At 43.9% G+C, this 27,709-nt stretch overlaps 1 protein-coding gene across 3 annotated transcripts; it reads right to left on the minus strand.

Moving 5' to 3' along the window:
• Window positions 1-1,286: 1,286 nt before the first annotated feature.
• Window positions 1,287-27,709, minus strand: MAP3K14 (mitogen-activated protein kinase kinase kinase 14). 3 transcript variants are annotated; one of them, XM_049801012.1, is made up of 16 exons: window positions 27,598-27,709; window positions 19,773-20,045; window positions 19,129-19,198; window positions 17,034-17,244; window positions 16,298-16,906; window positions 15,095-15,232; window positions 12,793-12,922; window positions 11,930-12,061; window positions 11,377-11,481; window positions 10,498-10,661; window positions 9,965-10,115; window positions 8,985-9,335; window positions 7,722-7,828; window positions 6,186-6,330; window positions 5,525-5,625; window positions 1,287-4,636 (listed from the first exon to the last, which is right to left on the minus strand). In XM_049801012.1, exons 2-16 carry the CDS (start codon window positions 20,023-20,025, stop codon window positions 4,472-4,474), a joined length of 2,832 nt encoding a protein of 943 aa, XP_049656969.1. In that variant the 5' UTR covers window positions 20,026-20,045; window positions 27,598-27,709; the 3' UTR covers window positions 1,287-4,471. The 3 variants fall into 3 exon arrangements, with proteins under 3 accessions (XP_049656969.1, XP_049656968.1, XP_049656970.1); XM_049801011.1 differs by lacking the exon at window positions 27,598-27,709 and adding an exon at window positions 27,042-27,304; XM_049801013.1 differs by lacking the exon at window positions 27,598-27,709 and adding an exon at window positions 26,809-26,821.

Here is a 27,709-nt window from a genome sequence, read left to right on the forward strand (position 1 = left end):
TGTCTGTGAGAAGAGGTGAAGCTTTGCATGGGGGGTGATGCTGCAGTGGATGGAGGGAGGGAGGGATGGATGCACGAGCTGCTGCTTGTTGCTTTGCTACCAATGCGTGACCTCCTGCGTAAGGAACAGCTGCCAGGAGTGGTGACCACAGTCCTTTGAGCATTTTTAAGTGGAAGACATATTTCTGACTTGTCCATCACTGCAGCTGGGGGTAGGGTAACTTTAAGGCTCTGCTCAGCCCTGCAGCTCCTTCCAGGACTGGCAGCCTCCAGGCAGGTGTAACCTAATGGGTGAAAACATGAGCAATACGAGTGCCACAGGACAACAGAAGGGAAAAGCCAGGGCTTGTGGCTCTTCCAATGGGCAGTCCCGCTTCTTAGTACACAAGAGTCCCTAAGGAGAAGGCTACCAGACCCTAGGAACCTGCACAGACACGTACCTATCTCTGCTGAGCTACCTGGGCGAGGAGGGCACAGCTTCTGCCGTCCACAGCACGGAGGAGCAGACGGCTTGGGGAGAGGCTAGCTCCAGGCCAAAGGTCCAGGGCAAAGGCCCAATGCAAGCTATTTTACACAGCTGCTCAGCTGGGCTGTCCTCAGAGACAAGAGGTGGTTTAGTGATTCCCTAAGCTGATCTGTATCTTTACAGGGAAGTGACGAAACACCCACCTTTTTTTTTGTGGACAACTGATTTGACTTCTGTGTTCACAGCACAAGCATAGGTACGTGATAGCAACGCCCCCCGCCACTTCAATCTGGGGTTTATGTTTCAAGATAACTGACCTCACTCGGTCACTGGAAATACCACCAGCACAGCTCTAGTCCACTGTGCTGACTTAACAGACATGCACCACAGAAGTGGAGACAAACAGCTCCTGCCCCAACAGCAAGCAGAATCACTTGCTGAAAGGTGTGGGCAAATCTCCAGCGCTCTGCCTGCCTAACCTGGTGCCTCTGGATCCCAGACCTACATTTGCACTATCGAGGGGACGACTCAGCAGCTCCCAGTACAGCAAATCCCCCTGCCTGCAATGGGACAGGAGGAGGAAAAGGGATGACCTATTTGGAAACAGAGATATGTCAGTATATTTAGCAAATCCTGTGCTTAGATCCATGAAAGTTATTGCTGCCTCATCATACCCAGAAACGACTTCTCCCTGCATCCCCCAAACAAGGGTAATATATAGCGGAGTTTAATCAGACCAGGCTTCCCTCCTTGGAAAATGTCTTATTCAGCACCACTGTCTTGTTCTCTGGGACAACGTACCAAACCACTAGCAACGAGAATGAAGAAGCTTTTTTTCCAGCTTTATTTTTTTCCCTGTGAAAATGCAGGTCAAATATGTTAATTTCAAGAAATCACAGTTTTATAAAGTGTCATTCGTTCAATACAAGCTAGTCATTCCATTGCCTTCACCGACACCAGTACTGCCCATCCCAAAGAGATTATTAGCTTCATATTGCTTTGCCAACAGTGATTTTGCCAGACTTTCAGAAGGAGCTACATGACAAGAGCCATCTGTGTCTATCACTCCTACTGCTATTTGTCCTCCCTACCCTGAACTGGGGTTCTGTCCTAAAGACTAGTTATGTTATTATACACAGTTTCAGCCAAATTTTAACAAGGATAACAAAAAGCTTTCCTGACTTTCTCTTCTGTCAGTATTGCACAGCCAGCCTTGATCTGGAAGCTGGACTGTTTATGCCTGTCACAGCAAAAATGGCCAGCCAAATTAAGAGGAAACTGTCCTGGCAGCAGGAGAGAGTCAAGGAGATCCCAAGCTGGTAAGTAGCAAAAACATGAAAACCCTAGAGATACTCTTGAGAGAAGAGCCACATTTTAGGACAGTAAGAAAGCACCAGTGGTTTGTGGTATTAGCTGAAGCGTCTTTCCCATCCGGCAGGGACTGCTGACGCCACAGCCTGCTTGTCTGGCCGGTTGTCACGTAAAAGATTTGTTAGGTGGAAATCTGCAGCCTCACTTTCTCACTTGAGGTGGCAGCAAAATAGGACTGAAGGTTTTGGATGAAACGAACAGGATGGAGATACTGGCTAATGCTGGTGTGAGAGTACAGGAGAACATGGACATCTCCATCTACCCAACAAAGACATTCTGGGTTCGCAAGGGTTTACTGCCTTTCACCCATTTGTGTAGGTGGCCTGAGATTAACGTTAATGCTATAGATGAAGTGTAAAGCTCCGAAGTCCTGTAAACAGAGGGCTGCTGCATCCTGCCCTACTGCTTGGCAGAACTTGAGTCTAACACCAATGTACAAAACCGTACACCTGTACATCGAAGCATTTTGCAGACAACAGTGAAAGCCACAAGATGCAGCCTTTGGGAAGGGAACAGACCATGCTTTCGTATTGACACATCACCAACAGTGATGCGTCATACTGACACATCACCAACAGACTCTTCTTAGAAACAACCAACAGGTTTTTCTGTTTTTCTCCTCTCCCCCTCAGAGGAAGCCTAGGAAGGGTGCCAGGTGTGGGGAGTTTGGTTGGTGCACTGAACATGTGCTTGGAAGCTCGTAGAAACCCTGGCAAGGCATTTTGATCCCTCCTGCTCTAGAGCTTACAATTCTTAGTAGTTTACGGCACCTGAAAAAAGAAAATTGAGCCAACCTACCCATTCCCCCCACTCCTTCCTGGAAGACATGTGCGTACTGTGTTAATTGTTTACTAAAAAGACTCTTAATGTGGCATTTCAGATATAATTAGGTGCCTATTTGGACAACATATTAAGTGCTTTAGAACAAAAAGTGCTATAAAAACTATACCCATAGTGGTGACAGGTTTAATTTTTCTTCAAGAGTTCCACTTTTTTATTACATCACAACTTTTGTCTTCTGATTAGGGATGTCACTGCCTAGTCTATCAAAACCAGCCAATGTTCTGGGAGACCAAAGGGAAAGAGTATCAGTTGCTTAAGAAGCATTGGTCCTCAGAAAGGGAGGCCCAGACTATAACTTTTCCCAGCTATTTTCTAAGTGAACTTCACCTGAGAAAACTGCCAACATTCCTGCCCCATTGTGTCCCCCAGAACCAGCATGGATCCAGCAGTGCCTACCTTGGGAGCCATTTCTCTATTCAGCCTGGATGTAGACAGCCCCTGCTCAGAGGCCACTGCAGTTACAGCACTCTGAAAGAGCCACAGTACACCGTCAAGTGACCGTGATTTCCAGGTGTGCAAGGACTTTGAGCAGTCCTGAACAAGTATACTCATAGCTTACACCTCCCTCTGTTTTTGTTCCGGGTTATAGACGGGCTAGCAGCATCTGCCCATCTGAATTTGATCCATGCAGTTTCAGTATACTCCAAACAATTCACAAATCAGTAAAAAAAAGTTCAAAGCTTAAGGCATTCTGGGCCCAGCTGCCCATCCCACTCCATTAACACATTTTGACATAACGGGAGCAGTACGAAGCCTCGTGCCAGTCCATAAGTGCTAGCAAAGACAGGCTGAGCTAACACACCACACAGAACTGGGGCACTGACCTCCCACGGAGGGGCTGAGCAGCTGGCCAGATTGATAGCTGGGAGTGAGATTTTTTTTTTATAAATGCTTCAGCAAAATTCAGACCTTGTCTGAGCTGATTGAGCCACTGTCCCTTCCCCCTCCAGGGCGAGCTGCCTGGATGGGACAGTTCACGTGAAGTCCAAAGTCAGCGGTGGAAACAGGATGGAGGAATACAACCCCTCCACCCTGCCCAACAAGGAATATCATACCCTCCTCCTGCCCTACTGCCAGACAATGTTGGCAGCCACACCAGAGAGAGAGAGCACCAGCTCCTAAGTCGGGGAGACGACCTGAAGATGAGAGCTGCAAGCAAAGCTCTTTCTGGGAACAAAGTTCTTTTCTGATTCAAGAAGGAAGCATCTGCGGGGAAGGGTGGGAGGTGAAACCAAGAACCCAGCTAGTTACTGCTGTCGATTTTCCCCATGCAAAAGGCCTGAGGTAGAGATGATGCTACCCAAAGCCTACAGAAATGTTAAGTTTTTCCTCCAGCTAGAAGGAAGTTAGCCAGCTCCCCTCGGCACAAACAACCACAGCTGCACTGAAGATACTCAACCTCCAACTTCGGGCAAGCCCAGCAACTACCGGCTTCACCTCGGAGGCTGAGAAACAGGAGTTCTCATCCAATCCCCTATTCTCCTGAAAAGCACAATCGCATTCCTCTGAAAAGCAGGAATTTCCACCCACCATTCTCAAGCTCAACCTAATATTCACACCCAAAACAAGTAATTCCCACTGTTCTGGGGAACACCTAAGCTCAGGACATGTCTTGGAACTGGATCAGAACAGACAACAGAAGTGAGGCCCGAGAGCAGTGAGCTGCTGAACTGCTATCCTACTTCAGCACAAAACACCAGCAACTGCACTTGGTGCTCCACGGCGGGGGTGGTTGGAAGCTTTTGCAATTCCTTCTTTCAACAAGGTAAAAACCTCCAAAACAGGAACAGCTTCATGGCCTGTTCTCCAGCTGACCGTGTTTGACTCGCCATGTCCAGCTGACGCTGCAGTCAGGGGCAAGGGTGCACTGCAGCTCAATACCAGAGTCGGGGACCTCCATGTCGTAGTGAACTGGCTGGCCTTCTTTAGTAACCAGACTGAAAGCAGGGACTGGTATCTGTGAAGCAGAACAAACAGATCTGAGTGGCACTTCAAATTTCTTTCAGAACATAGTATCACTCTATCAAACCCAGCAAATAGCTTCCCAACCCGAGTAAAGCTCCTGGAGAGAGGCTTGTGCTTGGCAGGAACATCCTAACCTTCTCTCATAAGAAAGTACCTCAGAAACTGGACTAGTATTCACCCTGCTGACGAATTGCCTCACCCATGTTTTTGACCATTGATGGTGGTTCCTGAACTGCCTATGTCTGAGCAGTGTGAATTCGTCTGCAGGCTAGTGATATTTTGCTTTGTGATGTCCAAGAGAACAAAGTACACCAAAGAGAACCAACACCACTAAAACATTTTCTGGGCTTCCGCAAACTCTTTGTTTAGAGACGATCACCACATTTTTATACTCAGATGAGTCACAATCCCACAAACAATCAGGAGTTTCTTTCAGGGACTGTCAAAGAGGCCCACAGTGAGGTTCACTGGAGTCTGCCAATATCTCCTCCAACGTAACAAGTTAGAAGCATCACAGCCAAACAGCCCGTTTCCCTTAGCTGATATTACTGTTCTTGATGAAAAAGTCATATAGTGGTTCTTCTTTAGGGATAGAGGAAAGAATTTATCTTTATCATCTAGGAGAAGGATTTTTAAGCTGCAACACAGGTACTTTCTAAGATGGAGGTCCCTATGACAATTAGCAATGGCTTATGATTCAGAAAATATCTTCTAGTATTGCACTCATAACAGCAGCACTGAAGTTATGTTACTAAACGTGTTATTAAGATCCTTGAATGGCCTTCTGGGTCACTGGTTTTAAGGCATTATGAGGCTGCATTATGGAAGAAATTGCTTCTCAGACAAAATGCTGTACTTAACTCCCAGCTTTATGTCTCACCTGGCTGCTTATCCCAGTGGCAATGTCTCCCACCTTTGTCCTGTGGAAATCCCTGATGTGTAGATTTTCTCCACTTAGCAATTGGATCTGGATTTTCACTCCTGAAACGTGCAACAGAAGTCATTAACTTCTGCTGTAGGTATAATGGCTTCGCAGTCCAACACAGAAAAATTGACTAGCAAGGCACATACATCAGAAGAACTCATTTTTGTCATTAAGCACTTAATTTATGTAGGTCTTTCACTGAGCATGGAGGCTTGAAGACAGCAATGACTCACAGAGCAGAGCTGGATTTAGCAAGAAAGCAGCTGAAGAGATGTATTGATTTGCACAACATGCCCTCAAAATTATTTTGTAGACATTTATGGTTATAAAGCATATATACTTGCACATGGCAGTTGCACAAGGCAAGGCTGAACCAGACTCTGTGCACTCAGGAATTTCTCTGGTTATCACTAGACTATACAGACTCAAGTGCCTTCCACACACCTATGACTGGGGCAGGCTTGGCCTCTTGAAAACCCATATGCTTTTAGGAGGGTCTGTGCTGACACAGCAACTGAAGGATAAGAAGAGCTCAAAGACTCCATATCCCAGACCCTCTAGATACTGAGAAAATTATACCTGACCATTTATCCAAACTTTAGAAATTCAGACTCACCGTTGAAATAGCTGGGAGTGTCTGTGTGCCGACTGCGGTTCAGCAGGTTGTTCCAACTGAAGCTCTGTCCATCTGCCTGGCTGTTCCAGGAATGAATCCCAGAGCTCATAGTGTCCCTCAAGCTATGAGAAGCCTTCATGGAGTTCTGCAGAAGTAAGCACAAGTTTGTCAAAGGCTCCTAAAGAAAATGAGCTTGCATGAGATAAACATTAAAATAACCTCAGGAAGAAAAAAGTGGAAATCCACAGGGATATAAGGCTGGGCCTCCAGTTATTCAACATTTACCTGCCATCTAGAAAAGGGGATGAATAGCAATGCAACAGTTTGCAGACATAATAAGATATTCTCAATAGTCAAATCAATAATCACCTGAAGAGTTGGATGAGAAAAGAGTGTTTTGTCCTATTGAGTGGCAGGAGAATAAAGCAGCAGCTAAAATTCTAATGTCAGTAAGTGACAAGAAACACACAGGAAAAATAGTTAACCGTACATAAACTACCATGGACCCTACATTGCTGTATTGCTTGGAAAGGTCTATACTATCTTAGAGTCATAGAAGGTCAATCTGACAACATCAGCATAGTAGTAAGTATCAGTCAAAAGTCACATTAAACGTTAGGTTTAGGTATGAGGAAAAAAAAAAAAGCAAAGTCACATCCCACACTGCACACCATGCTGTATCAACAGCTGAACTATTCCACAGAACGCTGCTCAATCCTCCTTGAAAAGCATTAGAAGGCTGAGAAGAGGAACAGAAATAGGAAACGAAGATAATCACAGTCAGAAATGACTCCTGTAGATGGCAGGCTACACAACTTTGCACTCCATGTCTTTGACAACAATGACTGAAGGGCTTACGTCCTTCCCTGGTTCAACAAGGCTTATTCAGTGTTTCTCACTGGTATTCCCTGCTTTATGAACACCAGAGATAGAGCAAACAAAATTAATTAAACTTAGTATTTAAGTACTTTAGACTATGTAAGTCATTAGTATCAATGGGTTAAAAGAAGCTCATGGAGAACAGATCCATAGACTGGGAGTGAATATCCAAGATTAGGGTCTCTATCCTTCTGCCCTATTCTTCTGATCTTTTCCTAAACATCCCTTTAGTGGCCATTAGCACAGTAAGAAGACCCTAGCCTGCACAGCTGTTTGGTCCAACTTGGTACAGCTCCTATGGTCATCACTGCTTCTTCAGTTCCTTTCTTCTTGACATATAGAGGGTCAAGGCCACTGAGATTTTCCATATCCACACACTTGATGCTTACTGTGAGTATACAGCACAGGAGAGCAACTGGAGGAAAGGGATCCATGCTGGATAGTAAACTAAAGAACAACTACAATCCTAAATACCCCACTGTCCAAGAACAAAGATTTCTTCCCAAGGTACTCTCCAGCAAACTGGGTGTCAAAAAGCAGCAACAAAAGTGAGAAACTCCAAATGTCCATTGGTCACAGCTTCCAGCTTCCCAGAGGTGGTTACCCTGCCACCCCCACCCACGCACAATAACAGGGCTAGCATCCATTTGTACTCACCTTCTCACTGGCATCTGACACAAACGGGCTGTCGATGCTGAGACATGAAAGCATTTGTTCTTGCTCTTCCAGAGAGTAAGGCTGTGAAAGGCTATTCAAAAACAGTTCTGCAAGCAAATGGAAAGAGAAGGAAGACATTTCAAGTGATTCCTTTCATGTCTCCCTGCTCTAATCACAGCTACTGCAATTAATACACAAAGCTTCTTCAGCATTATCTAACGAACACTGATGTTAGTGTCTGCAAAACACATGACACACAATTTCTTTGCTATGTAGAGGCTATGGCCACCACTGTGAAAATAGGGAAACTGAGCCAGAACGGACAGATGAATTGTGCAATGACATGCAAATTGCCAGGGACAGGACTAGCAGCCAGAATTTCCCAGTTCTTGCCTATTATGTCACCTATCAGTCTTAACTCTAGATCCATCCACATTATACCCAGGGAAAGGTCATATTCATGTACTTGACTCTTGCAGCAACTTGCACCGATAATATCCAGACCTTACAAGGCTGCTGAAGATCCAAAGCCATTTGAGAAGAAAGCTGGCCCTCAGCAACCCCTCAAATGCCATTCTTCAGTTCTGTGACAACAGTTACATTTCAAGACACTTTTTTCCTAGCCTGAAGTTTTCAATTCATTTACCAAGACTAGAAAATATGGGATAAAAAAAGTGAAAGGTTGAGTTATACTGGGGCAATGGAACTGGACTATTACTTTACTGATTGTCACGCTAAATTTACTGCTGGTTTTCAAATTCTGGATTGCTGCTGGTAATCAAATTCGTTGGCTGGTGGCTATCGGTTTTCCAATGCCCAGAACAAAACAGCTGCAGACTGATTTTAAGTATACTGTTTTGATATCTCTCATCCAATCGGCTTATCCCTTTATTAGAAGAATTATGTCTGAAAACCTAAGATTTCAGATGAAGTTGGAATTGCAGACATTGTTTATACAGTGCGTATAAGCACAAGTCTGAAACTGGCTGTTTTCTGAGAGGTTTCCGCACCTCTCACAGAAGTTCCCTCCGCTGTTCAGAGAGTGGAAGGAAATCCTGATCACTACCATTGTGGCATATTTAATTGGTTAATTGGTATTTAAAGGAAGGCTGAGCAACTAATGTAACGAGAGAGGAACTACGAACAAAATGACATCCAAGCTCAAAAACCAGAAATAACTGTCAAGAGGCCAAAAGAAAGCAGCTGTATTTTTATCATGCTCTCAAGCAAAAAGCTGAATTCCCTACATAGCCCATCGCTTACCTATTTCCAGCTGCTGAAGCTCTTGTTCTGAAATGGTTGTTGCTCTCTCCACATGGCTGCAGCTCTTCAGGGGGAGAGGAGTCGAGGAGAGAGGTGGAGGATCCCACGTCTCAGATAACTCCTTGCACACGTTCCAAGGGGCTCCCTCGACCTCCTCTCTTTGCTCCAGAGATGGTGGTGGTAGGACTGGGCTCATACAAGAAACTTTGACTGCCAATTTTGAGTCAGAATCAGTCTCAGAAACTGGGCTTACTGTGGGGGACAGGGACGTCTGTGGATTGTTTTCTTTGTTCAAAGATAAATGTCTAGGCTCTCTGTATTCGCCTTTCCAGGGGCTTGTCACACCTCCCACTACAAAACCAAAAAGCATACAAACATTATCAAATAAAAAAAAAAAAGAGGTAAAAGTTTTCCTTCACAATAAAGAATTTCTGAACTGTATTTTGCTGTAAAAGGCCCAGCTTCTTCAAAAGACAAAACCAGATCACCTCTACAAATTCTTGCTGTATTACAGAACGTTTCAGCAGGATTAAGTTGAAATAAATTATGGATAGTCTTAAAGGCAAGACTGGACTGCAAGTATGAGTTACAGTTCAGGATGCAGTAAACCTCTGCGTTCAGTTCTGCTGCATACCAGGCTCCAGCTCACTAGATGCAGGTGATACTTCAGCTGAGTATAAGCCCAGCCACAGCACACACTTTAATAAACCCACAAAAAGCACAACATCGTCTACTTCAAGCGGAGAAGGAAGAATGAGCATATGACAGCACACAGGAAATTTTAATTTATTTGGGTGAGAAACACCCGGCTGCGGGCAAAAGCTATCAACCCAAAAATATACATCAATGCTGAAGCCTGTGCAAATGATATACTGAACAGTAAAACATACTGATATTTCCCATGGGACCACTCTGACATAACTAGCAAGTGGCCACTTTATGAGTACAGATAACAAACTTTAGACACAGGACATTTCTACCTTCTTCAAGTGCGACACTGGTCTTAGTTTTCAGTTCAGATGCAGATGCTCTGTGAAGAGGCTCTTTCTCCAGACCCATTTTAATGATCTCAGCAGTGAGAGGGTTGCAGGAAGGTGGAATTTCCCTCAGAGGAGGTGGCTCTTTAGCTATCTGTGTAACAAACAGGAAGTGAAAGAGGTTAGACCAGAGAGGCTTCATTCGATTTCAGAAAGGTTCTTCCCACCTTGAGAGCATTTCCAACTGAAATTACAGTATTAAGTGAGAGACCTGAGCAGTAATTTTATTACAGCTGAACGGCTAAAAAGTTACACCCAAGTCATGAGCAGGATACGAAAGAAACAGCCCCAGCATGTGTAATACACAGCAGTCTAAGAGGCATAAGAAATGATCAGCTTCCAAAGCAAGGTTGGCATCATCTTAGATGCCCAGCTGGCTCTCAGCCAGCCTTCCTGAAACGACTGCTCTCTAGCTAGGTATAATGAGATTTTGCAGGCTTACATCCCTTTTACTAGAGATGTGTTGGGTCACTTACCTTTAGACAGAGCGGGTGATTATAATACTGGGTCCAAGGGTGGCACCCATTAAGCATATGCAGCATCATACAGCAACTGCTCCAGACATCCACTTTGGAGTCACAACGCTTTCCCATGACCACCTCTGGAGCCATATGAGTCTCTGTGCCAGGCACGTAGTTCCCTAAAACCATTCAAATGAAAACTCACTGCACATAAACTAGAGAATTGCTCTAACGCAACTGCTGGGAAGTGTAAGGCAGCCTCCTTGTCTTTTCAGTTAAAGTGAGAAACAAGTCACCTTAACCAAAAATCAGCATCACATGCTCTTATAAGCTGTTCAAAGGCTACATCTCCTTATCACTCTCTTCCCTTATACACAGAATAGGTATTAAGCTCCCCCTTCCAGCAAATGTGGGAGGTAAAACATGACCCTCCATTGGTGAGCTTGGCAGTAAAAAACATATCCTTCTCTTTCAACAGCTGCACTAAAAAGCACTGTAAAGTTTAAACTGCCCAATAGACAGTGAGCAATTTTGCTTCGGTGGAGGTCAGGATTCTTCCCAAGCTGTTTAGTAAGGTTACATGGCAAGTCAGAATTACATTTTTAAGTTTTGATGTGGTTTCTTGCAGGGATAAAACACTGAATGTAGTATGCTTACATAATCTTACAAAAAATACAACAGCCTTCTAGACTGGGAGATAAGGACCACCTTCCAAACTTAAGTTCATTTTAGCTGTCAGTGGGATACATCACAGTAATATCAATAAACGCAACACTATGAGCAATGTTAAGTCTGGAAAATACAGTTGCTTGCAAATTAGCCATATGTAAATGCTCAAAAAGGAAGAATGAGTCAGTAGGGCAATTCTTTAGAATCGCAGCAGAAAATCCTTACCTGTGACCAAGCACTTTCCCAGGCCATCTGGATGAAGGTGAGCAGAGTGACCAAAGTCACACAGAAGAGCCCTGCTTCCATCATCAGACAAGAGCACATTTTCCGCTGGCAATGAGAAGTTTTTAATTAGTCGGTCTCCTTTGTATTATGGTTACTGAGATGAAAGTCAAAAGCCCACAGAACTACAGCTTTTGGAGCCCCAGCCAAGGTCTATTACTCCTATGGAGTGTCACTGGCTTAAGCAAGTACACAACTAGAATTATCTCTACTTATAAGCTACCAGTTATCTACCCCGGAGATTCCTCTACCCCAGTGGCTGGGCAGCATGGGTGGGCAGCCTGGGCAAACAGTCCATCAGACCCACTTGGATGACAGAATGAAAGAGGCGACAAATATGATATGCCCAGCTGTTTAGAACCAAGTTAAGCTCTAATCTCAAATGTAGAGCTGAAAATCTAGTAAATAACCTTCTGCCACTCAGTAACTTAGTCTCCAAGCTGCCTGCCTCTTTTAAGAAAGAGGGAAGAACAAGGTACCTTAAGCACCATCCTACCTTTTACATCTCCATGGAGAATGTTTTGAGCGTGAAGATACTCCAAGCCCTCTAATGCCTGGCCCAAATAACTGAGGGCTCTGTCCTCTGGCAGGCATCCACTCTGTTTAATTAGCTGACCTAGTGAGCCACCTAGAAAGGAATCCAGAGAGTTCATGTTAGCTTATCTTTAAATTCTTCCCAGCATCATGAGCCTTCCTCGCTGTTTCTGATGAAGAAATGAGAACTGCCAGGTCTGACAGCCCTTATCTTCCACACATGGGTCTGTTCCTTTTGTTTATTCTCAGAGTTCTTACTGCCCACAGAAACTGGCCTCTTTCATGAAGCTTTTGCTTAGTGTCAGTTTAATGGTGTTGCTTTGTATCAAAAGCAACCACTCTGTGATCATATCAGACACTTCTAGGTGCTACTGATCACCAGCTTCATTCTTCACAGGCTGTGTTTTCCATGGTCCTGGCTGGAAAAAGGAGCATCAGGCAACGGAAGCATCTAGGTTTGCTGATACAGTATCCCCTGTTCCAGTACAATGTGCTTTACATGATGCCATGCAAATAAACATGAAAGTAAAAAACAGCACCATCTGTGTGTTTTAGTGAGAATTTGCTGCTGCTCTTCAAGAGGTACACATCTTGAACTGGAATAAGGCAGGACTGGAAACAATTCCCCCCAAGAAACACCATTGCTACACACCAGCAGGGTTTACACATACCTATCCCAACCCACTCAGGAATTAAATGCTAGGAACACTCTGGATACACCAAAGAATTAACAGATTTAAAATTGGGGCAGGAGGAACTGGAGATCAATGTCCACTGCATTCAACAGTTACAATGGTGCTTCCATTGTGGTTGTCCCTTTCTCACCCTCCATCAGCTTCATGAAGATGGTCACCCAAGGTCCTTCCTTCACAGCTCCATACAAGGGGACAACTTTAGGACTTGTTATTGCAGCACATGTCGTTAACTCCTCTGCACGGAAGTGTTCAACTTGTACCTAGAGAAACAAAGAAGAAGCAGTGAACAAATTTTGTGATGAATAATGCTTGAGTCAGAGTATCCTGCACTGTTTAACAGCAGAGGCACAAGGATAACCTTCATTAACAGAAATCAATGGGTACAGAGGTAAGTGGGAACACTCAGAATGGTTCTGAACAAGGATGATGAGAGTCCTTAAATCCTCAGTGTCTGAGTAAAGTTAAGATTTGTCAAAAAAGATGCCTGGTTGCAATACTTCTGGTGTATGGCTGACTACTAGTAACCTTCAGCAGAAAGGTAATTTCTGTCTCAGTTAAAAAGATAATACTGACAACTTAAGCATTCTGCTTTCATGAAAGAAGAAAAAAAATATCCAAGGATGGCACAGTACTTGGCAAAAATAAAACTCCCCCAAAACAAGAGGGAATATAAAATATGGCCACAAGCAGTGATCAACAACACCACCTTTTTAGGTGGTACTCAGCCTGCACACTGGTTAAAGAAAAACTCTATTCACCAAGTTCAGCCAAACAAAATAAAACAAGAACTTGCTAAAGACCAGAAGGAAAACATGAGTCATTAAGATTCTGGTGGGAAAAGCATGTATCACGTTTCTTCACTGTCAGCAATCCAGCTATAGCTAGTTTTCTTTAATCTCAAGAATTTGGAGAGCAGGTGCTTACAACACCAAGTATGGTGAAAGAAGGTCAGGTAGTCCCCTTCTAACCCAGACAGACAGTAATTCTAGACAGTTACTGATGTAAAATGAAATACATCATAGTGAAGTGTTCAACTTGCACGTTAGAACTCACTGGTTTAAGAGTTTGGTCTGAGAAGATGTATTTCTGATCTACAGAAGTATCCTTTGAAATCCTCCAGTAATTAGGAAAAAAAAAAAAGTTGACATTTTGAAAGAATTCATCTTCTCTTGCTCTCATGTCTTTCTTTTCAGCAGTAGCACTCCTTCTTCCTGAAAATACACCCCACTAGTAACAGCTATTTCTCCTAAGACTGTGTATTTGCAAAATGGATAATAAATTTAAGTAGTTACATCATATCAGAAAACAAGCGGGTCATGTTGCCACAAAATTCCACATCTAAAAATGTGAGCGTGCAGAATAGGAAATAGTTTTCTACATGCTTTAAATATGTTTGCTTCTATACAGCTGGCAAATGAAATGGTTAAAAAACTGGACAAGCTGGCTTAGTCTTGCCACTTATATCCTTCCACAGGCAATACATCAAGTTGAGACCAGTGTAAACAAGAAAAAGCAAACATTCTAGATTGAAAAATGCAAGTTCCAATTTTTTTTGCATATAATATTTTTGTACTCAAGACAAACGCTTCCCACACACTTGTTGAAGTTTTCTATTGGAGTAATGTGAGAAACATCAGTTCACAGAGGTGACGAAACCATTCAAGTGTTAAGTTCAAACAAAATAGTTTACATTCTCATAATCTACTTGCATTATCACTCTGCCTTCACCCCCGAGACCCCCTCCACGGCTGCCTACAAATCAATACCCTGATTCAAGTTATGTTCCACATGCTTCATACATCGTATGACCATGGCATATCTTGGTGTACAATAGATTATTACGCCAATTTCTGGAAAAATACACATCCTTTGCTGCATCTGTAACAGAATCACTTCATTGCAATGTGCCACTATTGCAGATGACACTCACTGAACAGATGAAAGCTCTCTCTAAGTGGCTACCAACTGCCTTATTTTTTTCTTTCTTTATTCCTTTTTCAACAGAGAAAAACCTGCCATATCACCATTTACATTAGACGTGTTTTAAGATGAGAATAGTTAGATAAGCAGACAACCCACACAGCCATTTCCCCCCTGCAGTCACACTAGGAACACTCTTACAATCTTTCTGAAATCTCTAGTCTCTTGGCTTGTCTCAGCACAAAAAGCAAGATCCCGTGTAGCATGCTTTGAAGGCCAAATTAACCTATTTCTGGCTGCTAAGCTTGACCCCCTGTGCACATACAGGTTCCCTGTCTGCTTTTTCTCTCCATGCCATCACCTTGAAGTTCTTGCTTGGACATAACCACATCAGCGTTTCACTGTGACTGTGCAATAAGGTACCTACAGTCCATGGTAGCTGGAAAGAGAAGACTTTTTCTCCTTATGCCTTCTTGTGTCAGGAACCCCCTGCTTTTCCCACACATAATTACCTTTTTGGCAGCACACTGAAATCCTGTCTGTTTATCCTCTATTTTGTATACTTCTCCAAAAGAGCCAATGCCCAAAGAACCGTGACACTTGGTCCAATGAACCTCTTCTCGGTACTCATAATCCACTGGCTTTAGTTTCTGGAAGTTAAAATCAGAAAACAAGATGAAGCAAGGAAAGAAACACTTAACTGTTGAGTTCCACAGAGACCAACGTTTTCAGAAAAAGCACAATAATAGATATCACCGCACCTCTCTAAAAATCCCTGTACAAAATTACTTCTGTCACAGGCTTGAGATGAAACCATACAGGAGGACCTACTTGATTTCTGTGGGCTCTGTTTGATCTAAGTGAGTGCATCCCATTGTAAAGAAAGGCCACCAGTATTTGGATAGCTTTGGAGCTCTAAACTATTCCCTACACATGCAGGAATTAGCTCCTTACGAAGCTAAATTCTACAAACAAAACAAGATTCACATGACTAAATGTAGACATCTATGTGTGAGCTAAACCTTTTTTATAGTCAGCAGACTGAGACTGTGCCTTAGGTCTCAGTGTAAACACATTCAGGCAGGTAAGTGACACCCTGAACTCCACCAACAATACTGACAGGGTGACAATGATTCCAGGGAAGAGTCCTCGAAGAGGAGTTTAAGGCAGCAAGAGAGAACTGAATTCGGAAGAAATGAATCATGCCTCTAAGATTTACATGCATTTGCTATGCCCAAGCCCTGCATTTGGCAAGGGACAATGTGCGAGTTGCTGGCTTCCTACCAGAGGCAGCAGACGTGCTTTTTGTACCTTCACGATCCACATGTCCCTGGTTTCTGTCTGTGTCACAGTCCAGGTCATGTAAAGCCAATAAAATATTGCAGCCTGTTCACCTGAATGGACTGGGTTCTTTCACAGACAAACAGAGAAGACATGTTTGAAGAACTGACTAAGTACAGAAATGTTTCTCATAGACAAGCATGCACATTTTGTGAATGGGTGAACAAATTAGAGCCACTAATCTAAGACAGTGCTTTATATCCTTCAAAAAACAGAACCACATCTTTAACTGGCAGTCTTCAACCGTATCAAGAACCATTCAAAAAATGCAGTCTTGTTACAGAAGCTAGCACATGGATGCAGATTAACTCTCTTCTGATGCCCAGGAGAAACTCTGCCTTCCATGACACTAGTGCGTAGCGTCAGAAGATCACCTCATTAAGTAGCACGCCTTCATTTTCATCTGCTTCATGAAATTGTTCCTTTGGGTCCAGACCACCTCCTCTCCATGTCTTGGCTAGGCTGGCTAAATTTTGTGGTTCACCGAGACTCACGCTCCCCTTCAAAGCATCTACCAAGTATTCTTCCACAGAAATCTTGTCTGAACTGGTCTTCATGGACTGGTTGACACATTTGGGGAAACTATATTCTAAGTTTAGGCCAGATAAGCGATGCTCACTGTCTTGATAGTTGAGATCAGCATGGAAGTACGTCTCCAGAGCATTATGTTTCATGGCATGGAGAGGACTGTCCAGATGTGGGAAATGAGGGGGTATTATGTTGTAGGGAAAAGGATGGAGAGTTTCAGGCTGTGGAACACTGTCCCTCTGATAGTGCCGTTTCCAAACATGATTAAGGCACTGAATAGGGCTTATCAACTTGTGCAGTTCTGTTTTGTATTGGCTCCTTGGTGAATGGAATTTGCCCATGGACAGAACTTTCTCAGGTTTCTCAAACGGCAGCGGATCATAGACCAAGTCCTTGTTAAATTCTGAAACCCAAAAATTATTTCTGTAAAGAATATTTTGGTGTGATTCATCCTCCTAGAAAATAAAACAAAACAAAACAGCTGAGCAGGAACCTCAATATAGCCACCCAAAATTCAACAAAGAATTGTTAGGAGTTTGCAGGCGTCCTACCAGTACAAAAGGAAGGTTTAAGGATTCTCACCTGGACGGGAATTGGGGTGCAGCTTTCTTGTTCTGGAGTTCTGGGACCTCGTCTGTGAGCAGCCACTGTTTGTATTTTCAGCTTGGATCTTTTCTTGTGACGTTTCTTTTTCGTCTTACCACGATGCCTCCCTCTCCAACAGGTAGGTGCCATCTTCCCCTCCGTTGCATGGGCCACATTGTTAGGGATTTGATCGAGACTGTCTGACCGGCTATTAGAAACCAAAATGCATGAAGTCTCTTAGATCTGACAGTGAAAGCACACCTCCAGTTAACAACTATCACCCACAGAACAAGAATGAGAATTAGCAATTCTGCCTTCTGGGATTTAAAGAATAGAGAACGGTAACATAACTTCTTGCCTTCTAATATGTAGCATTTGTAACTTCAACTTCAAGGCATGGTAGTATATCTGGCATTGTAAGAAAGAAATACAGAGCGTGGGGAGGGAAGCAAAGCATTAAGTCTCCCAGTATTTGCAAATTCTGCAAGGAACAGCAAGACTAGATGTCAAAGTAGAGGGAAAAGCACTGAATGCCTCCAGGTTGCTTTCAGACAGTTTGGGTCTATAATTTATAGTGAACACAGAGATTATGTATAAATGCAATCTATTTAAATTTTTTTTTAAATTAATAAAAGTGCTCATAATATAAACGTCCGCTCTATTTGAAAGAAAAATAGGCTTTGCACCGATGAAAAGGGATGACTAAGTGCACTTAAATAAAACAGCTTCAAAAAGCCAAAATGTTCTGGCATTTAAAGCTCAATACTACAGTATGATTTCTTGGAATGCATACATATACAAAACAGCACCAGCCAGCAGCACACCAACTGGGGGTCTGTACAAATAGATACAACTCTCAAGAGGAACATTTGCCTGCATTTACTCAGTACCGATCATAAAAGTTAGATTTTTTAAAAATCAAGTTATAAGAGAAAACAGGATATTTCATCTTCAAATGAAGAAATCATAATTGTTCTGTTGATCCATCCAGTATACCATCTGTCTTTACTGAACAGTGATGCAGATCACAGCCAGCATTGCTCTCTCCCATCTTTTCCTGCTGTTTCAGTGCACCACTGAGTGCTAAAAAATCCAATAAGCAGAGTTCTAGGTGATGGCATTACCACATTGCCTTTAATCTGAACACATAGCTGGCGTGCATTTCACATAAACCCCCTAAGAAATGGTTCACTCTGCATTTCTTCAGTTGGTTCATGGGAAAACGTCATAAAGTCAGTGGGCAATGTCAAACCATATACCTCACAAGGCCAGATTCAGTGTCTGAAAGCTGCCAGAAAACAGGCAGCACCTAATTCTATATTCTAGTCACCCACTGCAGAGAGCTGGATCTGCTTGATAAAGCTCCAGCACTTAATAAAATGCCCCAAAAGGGCATATATTCCTCATGAAGAAAAAGCAGCTTGCTCCCAGATGACTTTTGAAAAGCAAGTCCTAGGTTTCCATTTTTCTATCACAAATGTTACTCTCCCTTTACCGCTTTCAGCTTCTCTTCACAACTCTATTTCTGTTGCTGATACTGTTGTTAAGCAAAGGTTTTTCTCTCCTCCCCTTTTGTTTATCCTCCCCAGAAACAAAGCAGTTCCTTTTTCTCAGGACTACTTCTAGCAGCAGCCTAAGTTTCCCACAACTTTTCAAAGAGGATGGTGTAACAAGGTTTCAAAAGCATCAGGACAGTTCAGTTAAAAAAAAAGACTGAAAATTTTCCCTTGGATCCTTCTACTTCAAGCCCATGAACCTCAAAAAATCACTCAGTCATTTAAAAACAAGTTTGACAACCCAGAAATAGAAGCAGAAGACTACAAGGGCCTGTAAATCAGCAGGCATTGACAATATGACAATGCAAGGTGTTTCAAGTGGTTTCTGCTTAAACTTGTATTTTCTCCTAATACAGAAAAGTTTTGAGGAAGATGTCTGGGGGAAGACACACTCTTCTCAAGCCTCAGACAGAAAAGCTAATTCAAAGAGGAGTGCTTTTGGAAAAAATATTGTAAGCACACAGAGCCAGGGTGATTTGGAGCAAGTCAGCACGCACAACGGTGAAGGCAGGTATTCGTGTTAAGAGGTCTCTCACCTGTAACGCTTACTATGAGCAATAAAGGATCTCTCCGATAAAGTGGGGCTGAACTCCTGACTGTTTTCACCTGTGTGAAAGAAAACAGGATCATTACATGTCTTCAATATCAGGCAAAGTCTCTCCCGGTAACAACTGGACTAAGAAACAACTCTACCAACTTGCTAAATCAAACAGTGATCCAGACAAACCACCACACAGTTGTGCCACATCACCCACACTACGTAATTCCTTCCCTAGCATTAGATAGCTTCCCAGCGCTGTGATCTCCTGATCCCCCAGCTCTTTCCCACCTGACAGCTTTATTTTGTTTTTCTTCTCTTTTTCTCCCCTCTTTTAAAACATCTTTCAGAAGTCAGCCAAGAACAGATGACCCAGCAGGACACAGATTTATAGCTGAAGCAGCTAGGTGCAATGGCCTTATGCTGTTCTGTTATTTATGTTTTATTCATTGGATGCTGCCACATTGTTAGGAGATTTCATGAGCTTCCTAAATAGAGACTGGGATGTGTCACCAACTCCACCCCACTTGGGATTACAAATAGATTTCGTCTCAGCTCTCCAGGAGCGCAAAGCGAGTGAAATCTCATACTGCATTACACATTCCTTTTTCTCAATGAAGAGCAGACCACCCTGCTACTTACATTCTGCTTGGGCAATAATAGAAATTGATGCACAGCCTCCTTCTGTTTCTTCTTTTGCTGTTCCTTTGGTGATTACATCATTCAGGATTTTCCACTGACTGTGAAAGATGACCTTCTTTGAATCTTCTACTTTGCAAACACTGCTCTGCTTTTCACTCACTGTCTCATTCAGCCCCTTGGTAGCTGTGAGCTCCTTCTTGTGCTTGATGGCTGGATCAGGAGCTCCTTGGCACGTAATTCCCATTACTGCCATTTCACAGGTTCAGAGAGTCACTGAGTAAGAACAAAAAACCAAAGCAAAACACTTGTCAAAATACTTTGCAGGCAGAAGTGGCTTTAAGTTCACGAGAAACAGGAGGCTGCTGAAGGTATCAGATTACTAAATAATTTAAACCAAATAAAGGTCCTACCCAACCTCTGAGCATGGAGCTGAAAAAGAACCCAAGACTGCCACCTCTCCATCCGTGACTTGTACCACTGAAGATCTGAATAATCAATGTTATTCTCAGCACTAAAAATAAGAGCCCACACAGGTTTCAAAGGGAAATTTATTTCTTGGTGTATTTAAGCTATTTCCATCAGCTTAAATACAAACAGTGAAACCATATAGAAGAGGGAAGCCTTGTATCTCTAAACAGAAAAAATATTCACCCCCCAAAAAAAGAAAAAAAAGAGAAGACACAGAAGATTTTCTCCTAGAGTACACCTAGGAGAAATTACTTTGTGCTCTCACACCACATAAACCGGCCATAAAATCCTGCTAATTGCTTTCTTCCTTGTACTCGGTCACCCTCAAATCCATTTCTCAGTTTTCCTTCCAATGAAATAAGGCTAGGCAATCAGCCTGCCCACCCACAACTCCTCCCTTGCTCCCCTTCCTTCCCCTTAATCGTCAATAACTTTTGAAATCCTTGGTCAAGCCCGACAAAAGTAGAGCTCCTAAGGTGTATTGGATTGATGCAAGTTGGTGTTGGATAGAGGACAGCGACGGTGCTGGAAAAGACGATCCCCTCCACTTGGCAGCAGCTGGCGAGTCAATCAGCACAGGCTGCTAGCTGACCAGTTAGTGTAAAGGTAGCTCCAAACAAGTCCCAGCACATGCCAAATCTTGGCCAATTGGCAGCATAGAGTAAGGTGGAAAGGAGCCAGGGGTGGAAAGGGAGAAGCATAAAGCAGCATGCAAGCAAGGCACTGTGGGACAGGACAGGGGTATATTGTGGGGTGCAAATCAGGAACGTAGAGAGTTAAGAGTTCCCTACAACTACAATGAACACAAGCCCACAGGAAATACAGCTTTGTTCAGCCCCTGATCCCCTCACCTTGGATTCCAGAAAAGTTAAAACAGTTGTTTTCCTTCAATCCAGAATACGCTTTATTGCCCCTTAACTGTAGAGGTCACTTCCTCCTGCCAGTCCTCTCACAGCTCAAGTGCAAAATCTTAAAATGAACATTTCCATCATTAAACAACCCATGAAAACTCAGAAACCTTAGCAAACACATACAGGTGTTAAGTACCACGAACTCAATATAAGACGAGGAGGAGGGACATCTGAACAGAAGCCAGCAAAAACAAGATCTCAGAACTATTACAGGAGCACATCTTTGAGACTCATCGGTTTAAATGTGCACCAGAGTTTTTCTTTTCCTTTTTTCTTTCCTTTCTTCCCCTGCCTTGAAGAGCTGCCTAGAGCAACAGGACATTTACTCTAACAGGCTTCTGGCAACACAGAGATCAATCAGGAAAATGACAAAACTAGTGGGTGCTCTGTGCCTGAAGGACCACCAAGGAAAGGGGAAGGGAGTCATTTGGGAGCCAAGTGCATGAACCTTGGTGTGATGTATAAATGAGTCACCTAACAACCTGGCAGGTATACAAGGAAAGTCAACAATGACCACATTCAGTGGCTAAACAGAGAACAGCTGCTGTGCAAAAGAAGTGCTGATGACAGTATCCCACTCATTACGCCCGTCCCGCTCCCTCTCCTCTACAGAAATTATGTCAAATCTCAGTGCTGTAAAATAATCCCTTGGAGCAGCAGAAAGAGAGCCTGCCAGATGACTAACCCAAGCCACCAGTGACCAAACTGACAAGTTCAGAGCTATTTTTATACTCACTCTCTCCTGATTTGCATTAACTCTGTCCCTCCTTGCCTTCCCCTCACCTTCAAGGACCTTCAAGGTCTGCAGCACAAACCCATCCCCATCGCCAAAAAAATATGTAATTCTACAAGTCACTCCTCAGCTTAGTTAAAAGACAACAGAGGAAGGGGAGAAACAAAATTGCAAGTCCTCGTTGCCCTCTGAAATGGAAAAGAATAACAAGGAAACATTACTGAGATTAAAGTCAACAAAGCACATACCTCACTTGCCAACTAAAAAAAAAAGTAAATAAGAGGTAGCTATTGTAAGCAACGTCCTCTAACACAGCAACCGCCAGAGCTCAGACAGTTTAATGTGTGACTCAGGTCTACAAGGCTGTGTAGGCACAGAAGCTGCAAGCCCAGCCCAGTTTAACTGTTGCCGCACAATTTTCAGTCCTTATAAGAATCAAAAACCCAACTATTTTTATGGTACGTACAACAAAGCGCAGCTGGCAGAAGTTGTGATGAAAAAAAATTAATCAGAACTTTTAAGTAATTTTTGAAGCATGACTTCTCTTGAAGCTACATATTCAGAACTGAACAGGCTAGACTCACCTCCGTGCACTTGGAGGGGGCGGCAATCCAGAGAAGCACAAAGCATTCGTAAGCCCCGTCAATTTGGACGTATGCACTCAGTGTCTCAGGCCCAGGCCCCGCGCGCAGCCCTTCTCAGGAAAGCTCTAGATAAAAGGGAGCCTTGGGAGCAGTAAATGGGTACCTGAGGTTCCACAGCAAGACACTAAGAACAGGATTTACCCACACGAGACATGCTGGAGCTGCAGTTTCGGCTGCCTATTTACTTGTCACCGCTCCAGGATGCGCACGGCTTCCTGTACAGACATAAGTTACGTGCGTGCAACACGAGGAGCTTCAACTTATCGAGCTGGAGGGTGGTTGTTTCATACCCCAAACTGCTTCTCTGGTCTTCAAAACCTCCTCTCCTTCATGCAGGTCATTTAGATTCAACTGTAATTCTTGCTTTCAATATCCCTGACTTTCTTCCTTCTGTAGATGTGTGTATGGGCTCATTATTTTCAAGGAAGAAAAGGGAAGTCAGGTAATGATGCAGTAGATAAAAGTGAATACTACACTCCTAACTCACATTGGGCTTTTGCTGGCAGCGTTAAAGACTACTTGTTCCTTATCTTCACTAAGGTTTTACACTCACCTTTGGTTAACTAATGTTAGTTCTCACTGCTGTAAAAAAGAAAGTGCGTTTTTACAGAATGAAAGCCAAACACAGTATCAGTTGTGCTGTGGAGGCACTGGTCTGACGGCAGTGGCAACTCCTCCCTCAAATAATGTCTGTGCTCCTGTGAGAAACTAATATATTGGGTAAGGTCATCTGAGACTTACAGGGAGTCAGAATTAAGGAGATACTCAAACATTATTAATATAAGAGATAATCATGTGCTTTGTTCTCCTTTAAAACTTCCTCCTACCACCCTTCTCTAAACAAGTCCCTCTTCACCCTCTTCAGCTCTTCCACCTCAACTCTAAGCTATTTGTAGCAGGGACCTTAAAAGAACACCTCTGTGTTTCATGAAGTTACTATGTATGTAGAAGGAAAAGACTCATAACTGGAAAAAAGTCATGCAAACACCTCTCTAGCACTAGAGCACACCATAACATGGGATCCTGCTTGGTCCGCCTGGGTGAAATCTCCCTTGCCAATGGCTTTTTGGAGAATTTCAGTTAACGTTTGGTGCAGTAGCCCATAGATTTGGTTAAAAAAGACTCGGGAAAGAGCTTTAAAATATACATAAGACTTCATAAGTCAGCTTCAAAGTATGCAGATTTCTTTTCCTAGTCTGAGTGCGAATGTTGAGCACCAGTTTCACATTGACATTTAGTTTAAAGAAAAAAAAATCATGTTGTCTCAGTGAGGTTTCCCACTTCCTTATTGAGAAGAGTTTTATGAACAATGCATTAACTTAGGTTAGCCTTCTCTTTTGCAGCTGCTACTGGTTTATTAAAACAACACAACTAGCATTTTAGCAATGTTGCTTTGCTGACCACTACAACAAAGCAACAGCTGGGAAGAGCCAGGAATTTATGCATCACTAGAGCAGGGAATGTCAACTGAGAAGAAGAACATACACCTTTTGGGGACCTTCCAGTCCTAACAACTGTCAGTAGGTATTCAAGAAAGTGCCAAGTCTGCAGTCAAAAGAACCTATCCAGAGTATTAGCTACAAAATCATCATACAAAGATGTCAAAACCCACACGTTTCGCCAAAGAAAAGAAAAAAAGATGACAGTTGTCAAAAAAATGAATCACACTAAAGATCTGGTTTGGGGCCCAAGGAGTAGATATATATGTACAATCCCTTCAAAGCCCAGGCACCAGTTCCCTTTGTCCCTGCCTCCTTGCCATTGTCTTTCTCTGCTTGGATGCTATCGATGAGCTTCCTTGCCTGCCCACATTTCAGATGGAACTGAAATTCAGACGGTTCCGTTTTTGGCTGTGTCAGTTTAAGGCATATTATTGTAGCATGGGCCTGGGGTGGTTATTTAAACAAGCTCAGTGCTGTCAGCAAGAAGTTTCAATTTGTGTCAGAAGGGACTTAAAAAAAAAAAAAAAAGTTGTAGCACTCAACACACACCCCTACCTTAAAACACACTTAATGCCATTTTAAGTTAACATGTTTAAGAGGAAAAAACAGACTTCCCTTGTGTGTCTGAGAGTTCCAAAGTAAAAATAAATAGAATGCCTGACTGATTAAAATACTGGTGAGTCAGATCACCAGTTGCTATTCCAGGATGCTCACAGCCTTCACCTCCTCTTCTTTAACCAGTGTTATCCATTCATCTGTACAAGGGGCTCCTGTACAATCTTGTCTGGTTCCTCTCTGTCCGTCACGTATTGTCAAGTACTGCTGCACACAGATTTACCTGAAGATCTCCGGGTAAAGCTAAACCTTCTACCTAAACCACCACCGAACTGCCTGTTCGAAGGATTTCACTATCAGCCTTATGTTCATGAGTAAGTTATGTTACAAATGATAGTAAGTACATAAACATATTCTTTAAAGTGGTTTGATAGTAAATACTTTAAAATCCTGTTTCAGTCATTTGTATTGCTTACTGTAAACATCAGGATAATGAGCTTCAACTGTCTTCTTAGTTGCCAGACAGTAGTATATTGCAATAGTTTGGTTACAAAGGCTGTAGGAAAATATTTGCCTGGTTTTAACCATCAGTAGAATTTCTAAAAGTATCTAAACACACCTATCTTCATTTCCCCAAGTACAAGCTTGACTACAACTCACTCCTTAACAATTCTTTTCATGTTGTTGAACAAAGATATGAATAACACCATTTGCCCAGAGTTTATAAACATCACCGCAACCCCATTCATTCAAAGTGGCTAAGTTTCCAAAGTGCTTTGCAAACAAGTATAACAGAAAGCATCAGAACAAACTTCAACCTGACAAGGTTTTGCCTTCCAGCCTTGCTTAGCTGTTCTCACACTGCCTTTGGGGACACTGCTTAACGACATCCTTGGTTTTAAGACCCACTTGTGGAAGAAACTATTTCCTAAATTATAACAAGATGATACAGTAAAGCACCTAAATGGACAACTTCCGACAATAACCACAAACACACATTAAAATCAATTCTGCCCAAGCAGCCAGGATGGAGTTTTCACCAGTTATTACTATACGTTGCTTTGCAGCTTTAAATTTTCAATCGCATTTATAAAATGCCATGTAATTCTACAAGGAAGCAGTAAGGCTGAAATGCTAGGCAAAACCAAAAGTTTAGTTAAATTCAGTACAGATAGACACATTCCCATGTATTCTTAATTTATGATTGGTCCTGTGAATTCAGTTATGATGATTTTATACTATAAAGTAGAAATATGAACTGACCGGAGTAGTTTCTAACTGTCCAGACTGAGCAAACTCCCATGAAACAAACTCCCATATTAACTGCAGAAGAGAACTGCCTTTTAGACAAGACAAAGACTATATTCTTCAGGCCCCAGATGTCACTAAACTGTGATCAGCAAAGCCCAGTTTCCTACAGACTGAAGTCCCCCACACCTAGCCCTCATAGGCCTCCTTCTGGTCCCCCCCCTGTATCCTCATGATCTCCCTTCCCCAGCATCTCCAGACCCTTTCCTAACTCAGGCCTCTCTTACTCTGGGCCAGCTGCTCTTCCTGGAACTTGGAAATCTTTCTGTCTTCCAGACATCTACCCCTCTGTCTCCACCAACAGATTTGACTGACACGTGCCAGCAAACTTCCAAAGTCGCAGAAAAGTTAAAGGTTTGCCTCTATCCTCTTAGCAGCCAGAGTAATAATTAGGCACCTGATCACTGGTACAACAAAAGCTCAGCTCCACCTTCTCACATTTAGCACTGAAATAAGATTCAGGACAGACGGTGGCCAAGTTCATTAACTCCAGCAATGTTGGATCAGGTCCCACATATCCTTTAGGTTTTTTGGTTGTTGTATGCTTGTTTGTTATACTCCTTCTTCACAGCATGCTATACAAAGATTCACTCTCTTATAGCAGTTAAAATTTAATAGTTAATAGCAAATGACTCATTCCACAGGAATCTAGTGGCTGTGCCAATAACAGATTTTAACTGAGTTGAAATGCAATAAAGCAGCACGCTACAGACACGTATTTCAAAGCCCGATTCGATTATTCTTATCACTAATGTCACAGCGAAGAAGGTGCAAGTTATTACTCATAAAAGACTTCAGAAAGCCGGCTGAAAAAGAAATTTAGACGTTGTTTATGGATGCTAGTTTCAGATTGCTGCTTCTTACATGTGCAGAGCGCCTAACACATGTTTCTAATGTAACCAATTAAAGTAGACAGGAAGCATCTGAGATCAACCACAGGCAGCAACTTATTAATCAGCAAAGAAGCATTTTAACCTTTTGCCAGAAAAAAAAAAAAAAAAAAAAAAGTCGCGTCAAAGCGAAGCGCTACGGCTAGGTGCGAGAGGCGAGCAGACAGGCAGTTTAACCGAACTTCAGATCTTATTCAGTCGCGTATTTGGATTAGCCGGTCTCCGGCCTGCCTCCTCCTCCCCTCTGCCGGGCCGGGGGTGGCTGTGGAGAGCAGCACCTAGCAACACCCAATGAACGCGGCAGCTCTGCGGCTTCACCTCTTCTCGCCGGCGGGTGCTCCGGGACAGGCGCGGCCGCCGGGGAACCGGGGAGCTGTGGAGCCGAGGCGGGCGGTTTCCAGGCAGAGGCAGGACGGCCAGGCTTTACCGGGGGGGCGGCTCGGCGCTCCGCGGCGGTGCGGCCACCGGCGGGCGGACGAGGAGCGCGGCTGCCGGCAGGAGCCCGTTAGGCGGTAGGTACCGCTCAAAGCTCCCCGGTACTCCCGGGCGGGCAGGGCCCTTCCCGCGGCGGGCAGCGGCGGGGGGGGGGGGGGGGCGAGCGAGCTCCTCTCCCGCCGGGGCCGGGCCAGCGAGCCGGGGGGGGGGGGGGGGCTCCCTCACACCCTCCTGCCGGAGGCGGCCGCGGAAACGGCGGCGCCGGCCAGCAGCGGGCTCCGCCGGGCCGCTTCGGGTGAGACGCGCTCCACGGTTCCCGGACCGAACGCCGCCCCCCGGATCCCGGATCCCGCCCTCGCGGCGGTGCCGGGGCGCAGCCCCGCTCCGCTCCGCACCACCCCACCCGCCCCCCCCCGCCGCCCCGAGCGGCCGCACCTACCGCTCCGGCCCGGCGCGGCCCCTCAGGCCTCCTGAGCGGCGCCCCGCTCACTGACAGGCGGTGGCCAGCGCCGGCCCCGCCCCCCCGCCGCTGCGCGGCCAATCGCCCCGCC

Source organism: Accipiter gentilis, chromosome 5 (assembly GCF_929443795.1).
Source record: "Accipiter gentilis chromosome 5, bAccGen1.1, whole genome shotgun sequence".
NCBI classification, from domain to species: Eukaryota; Metazoa; Chordata; class Aves; order Accipitriformes; family Accipitridae; genus Astur; species Astur gentilis.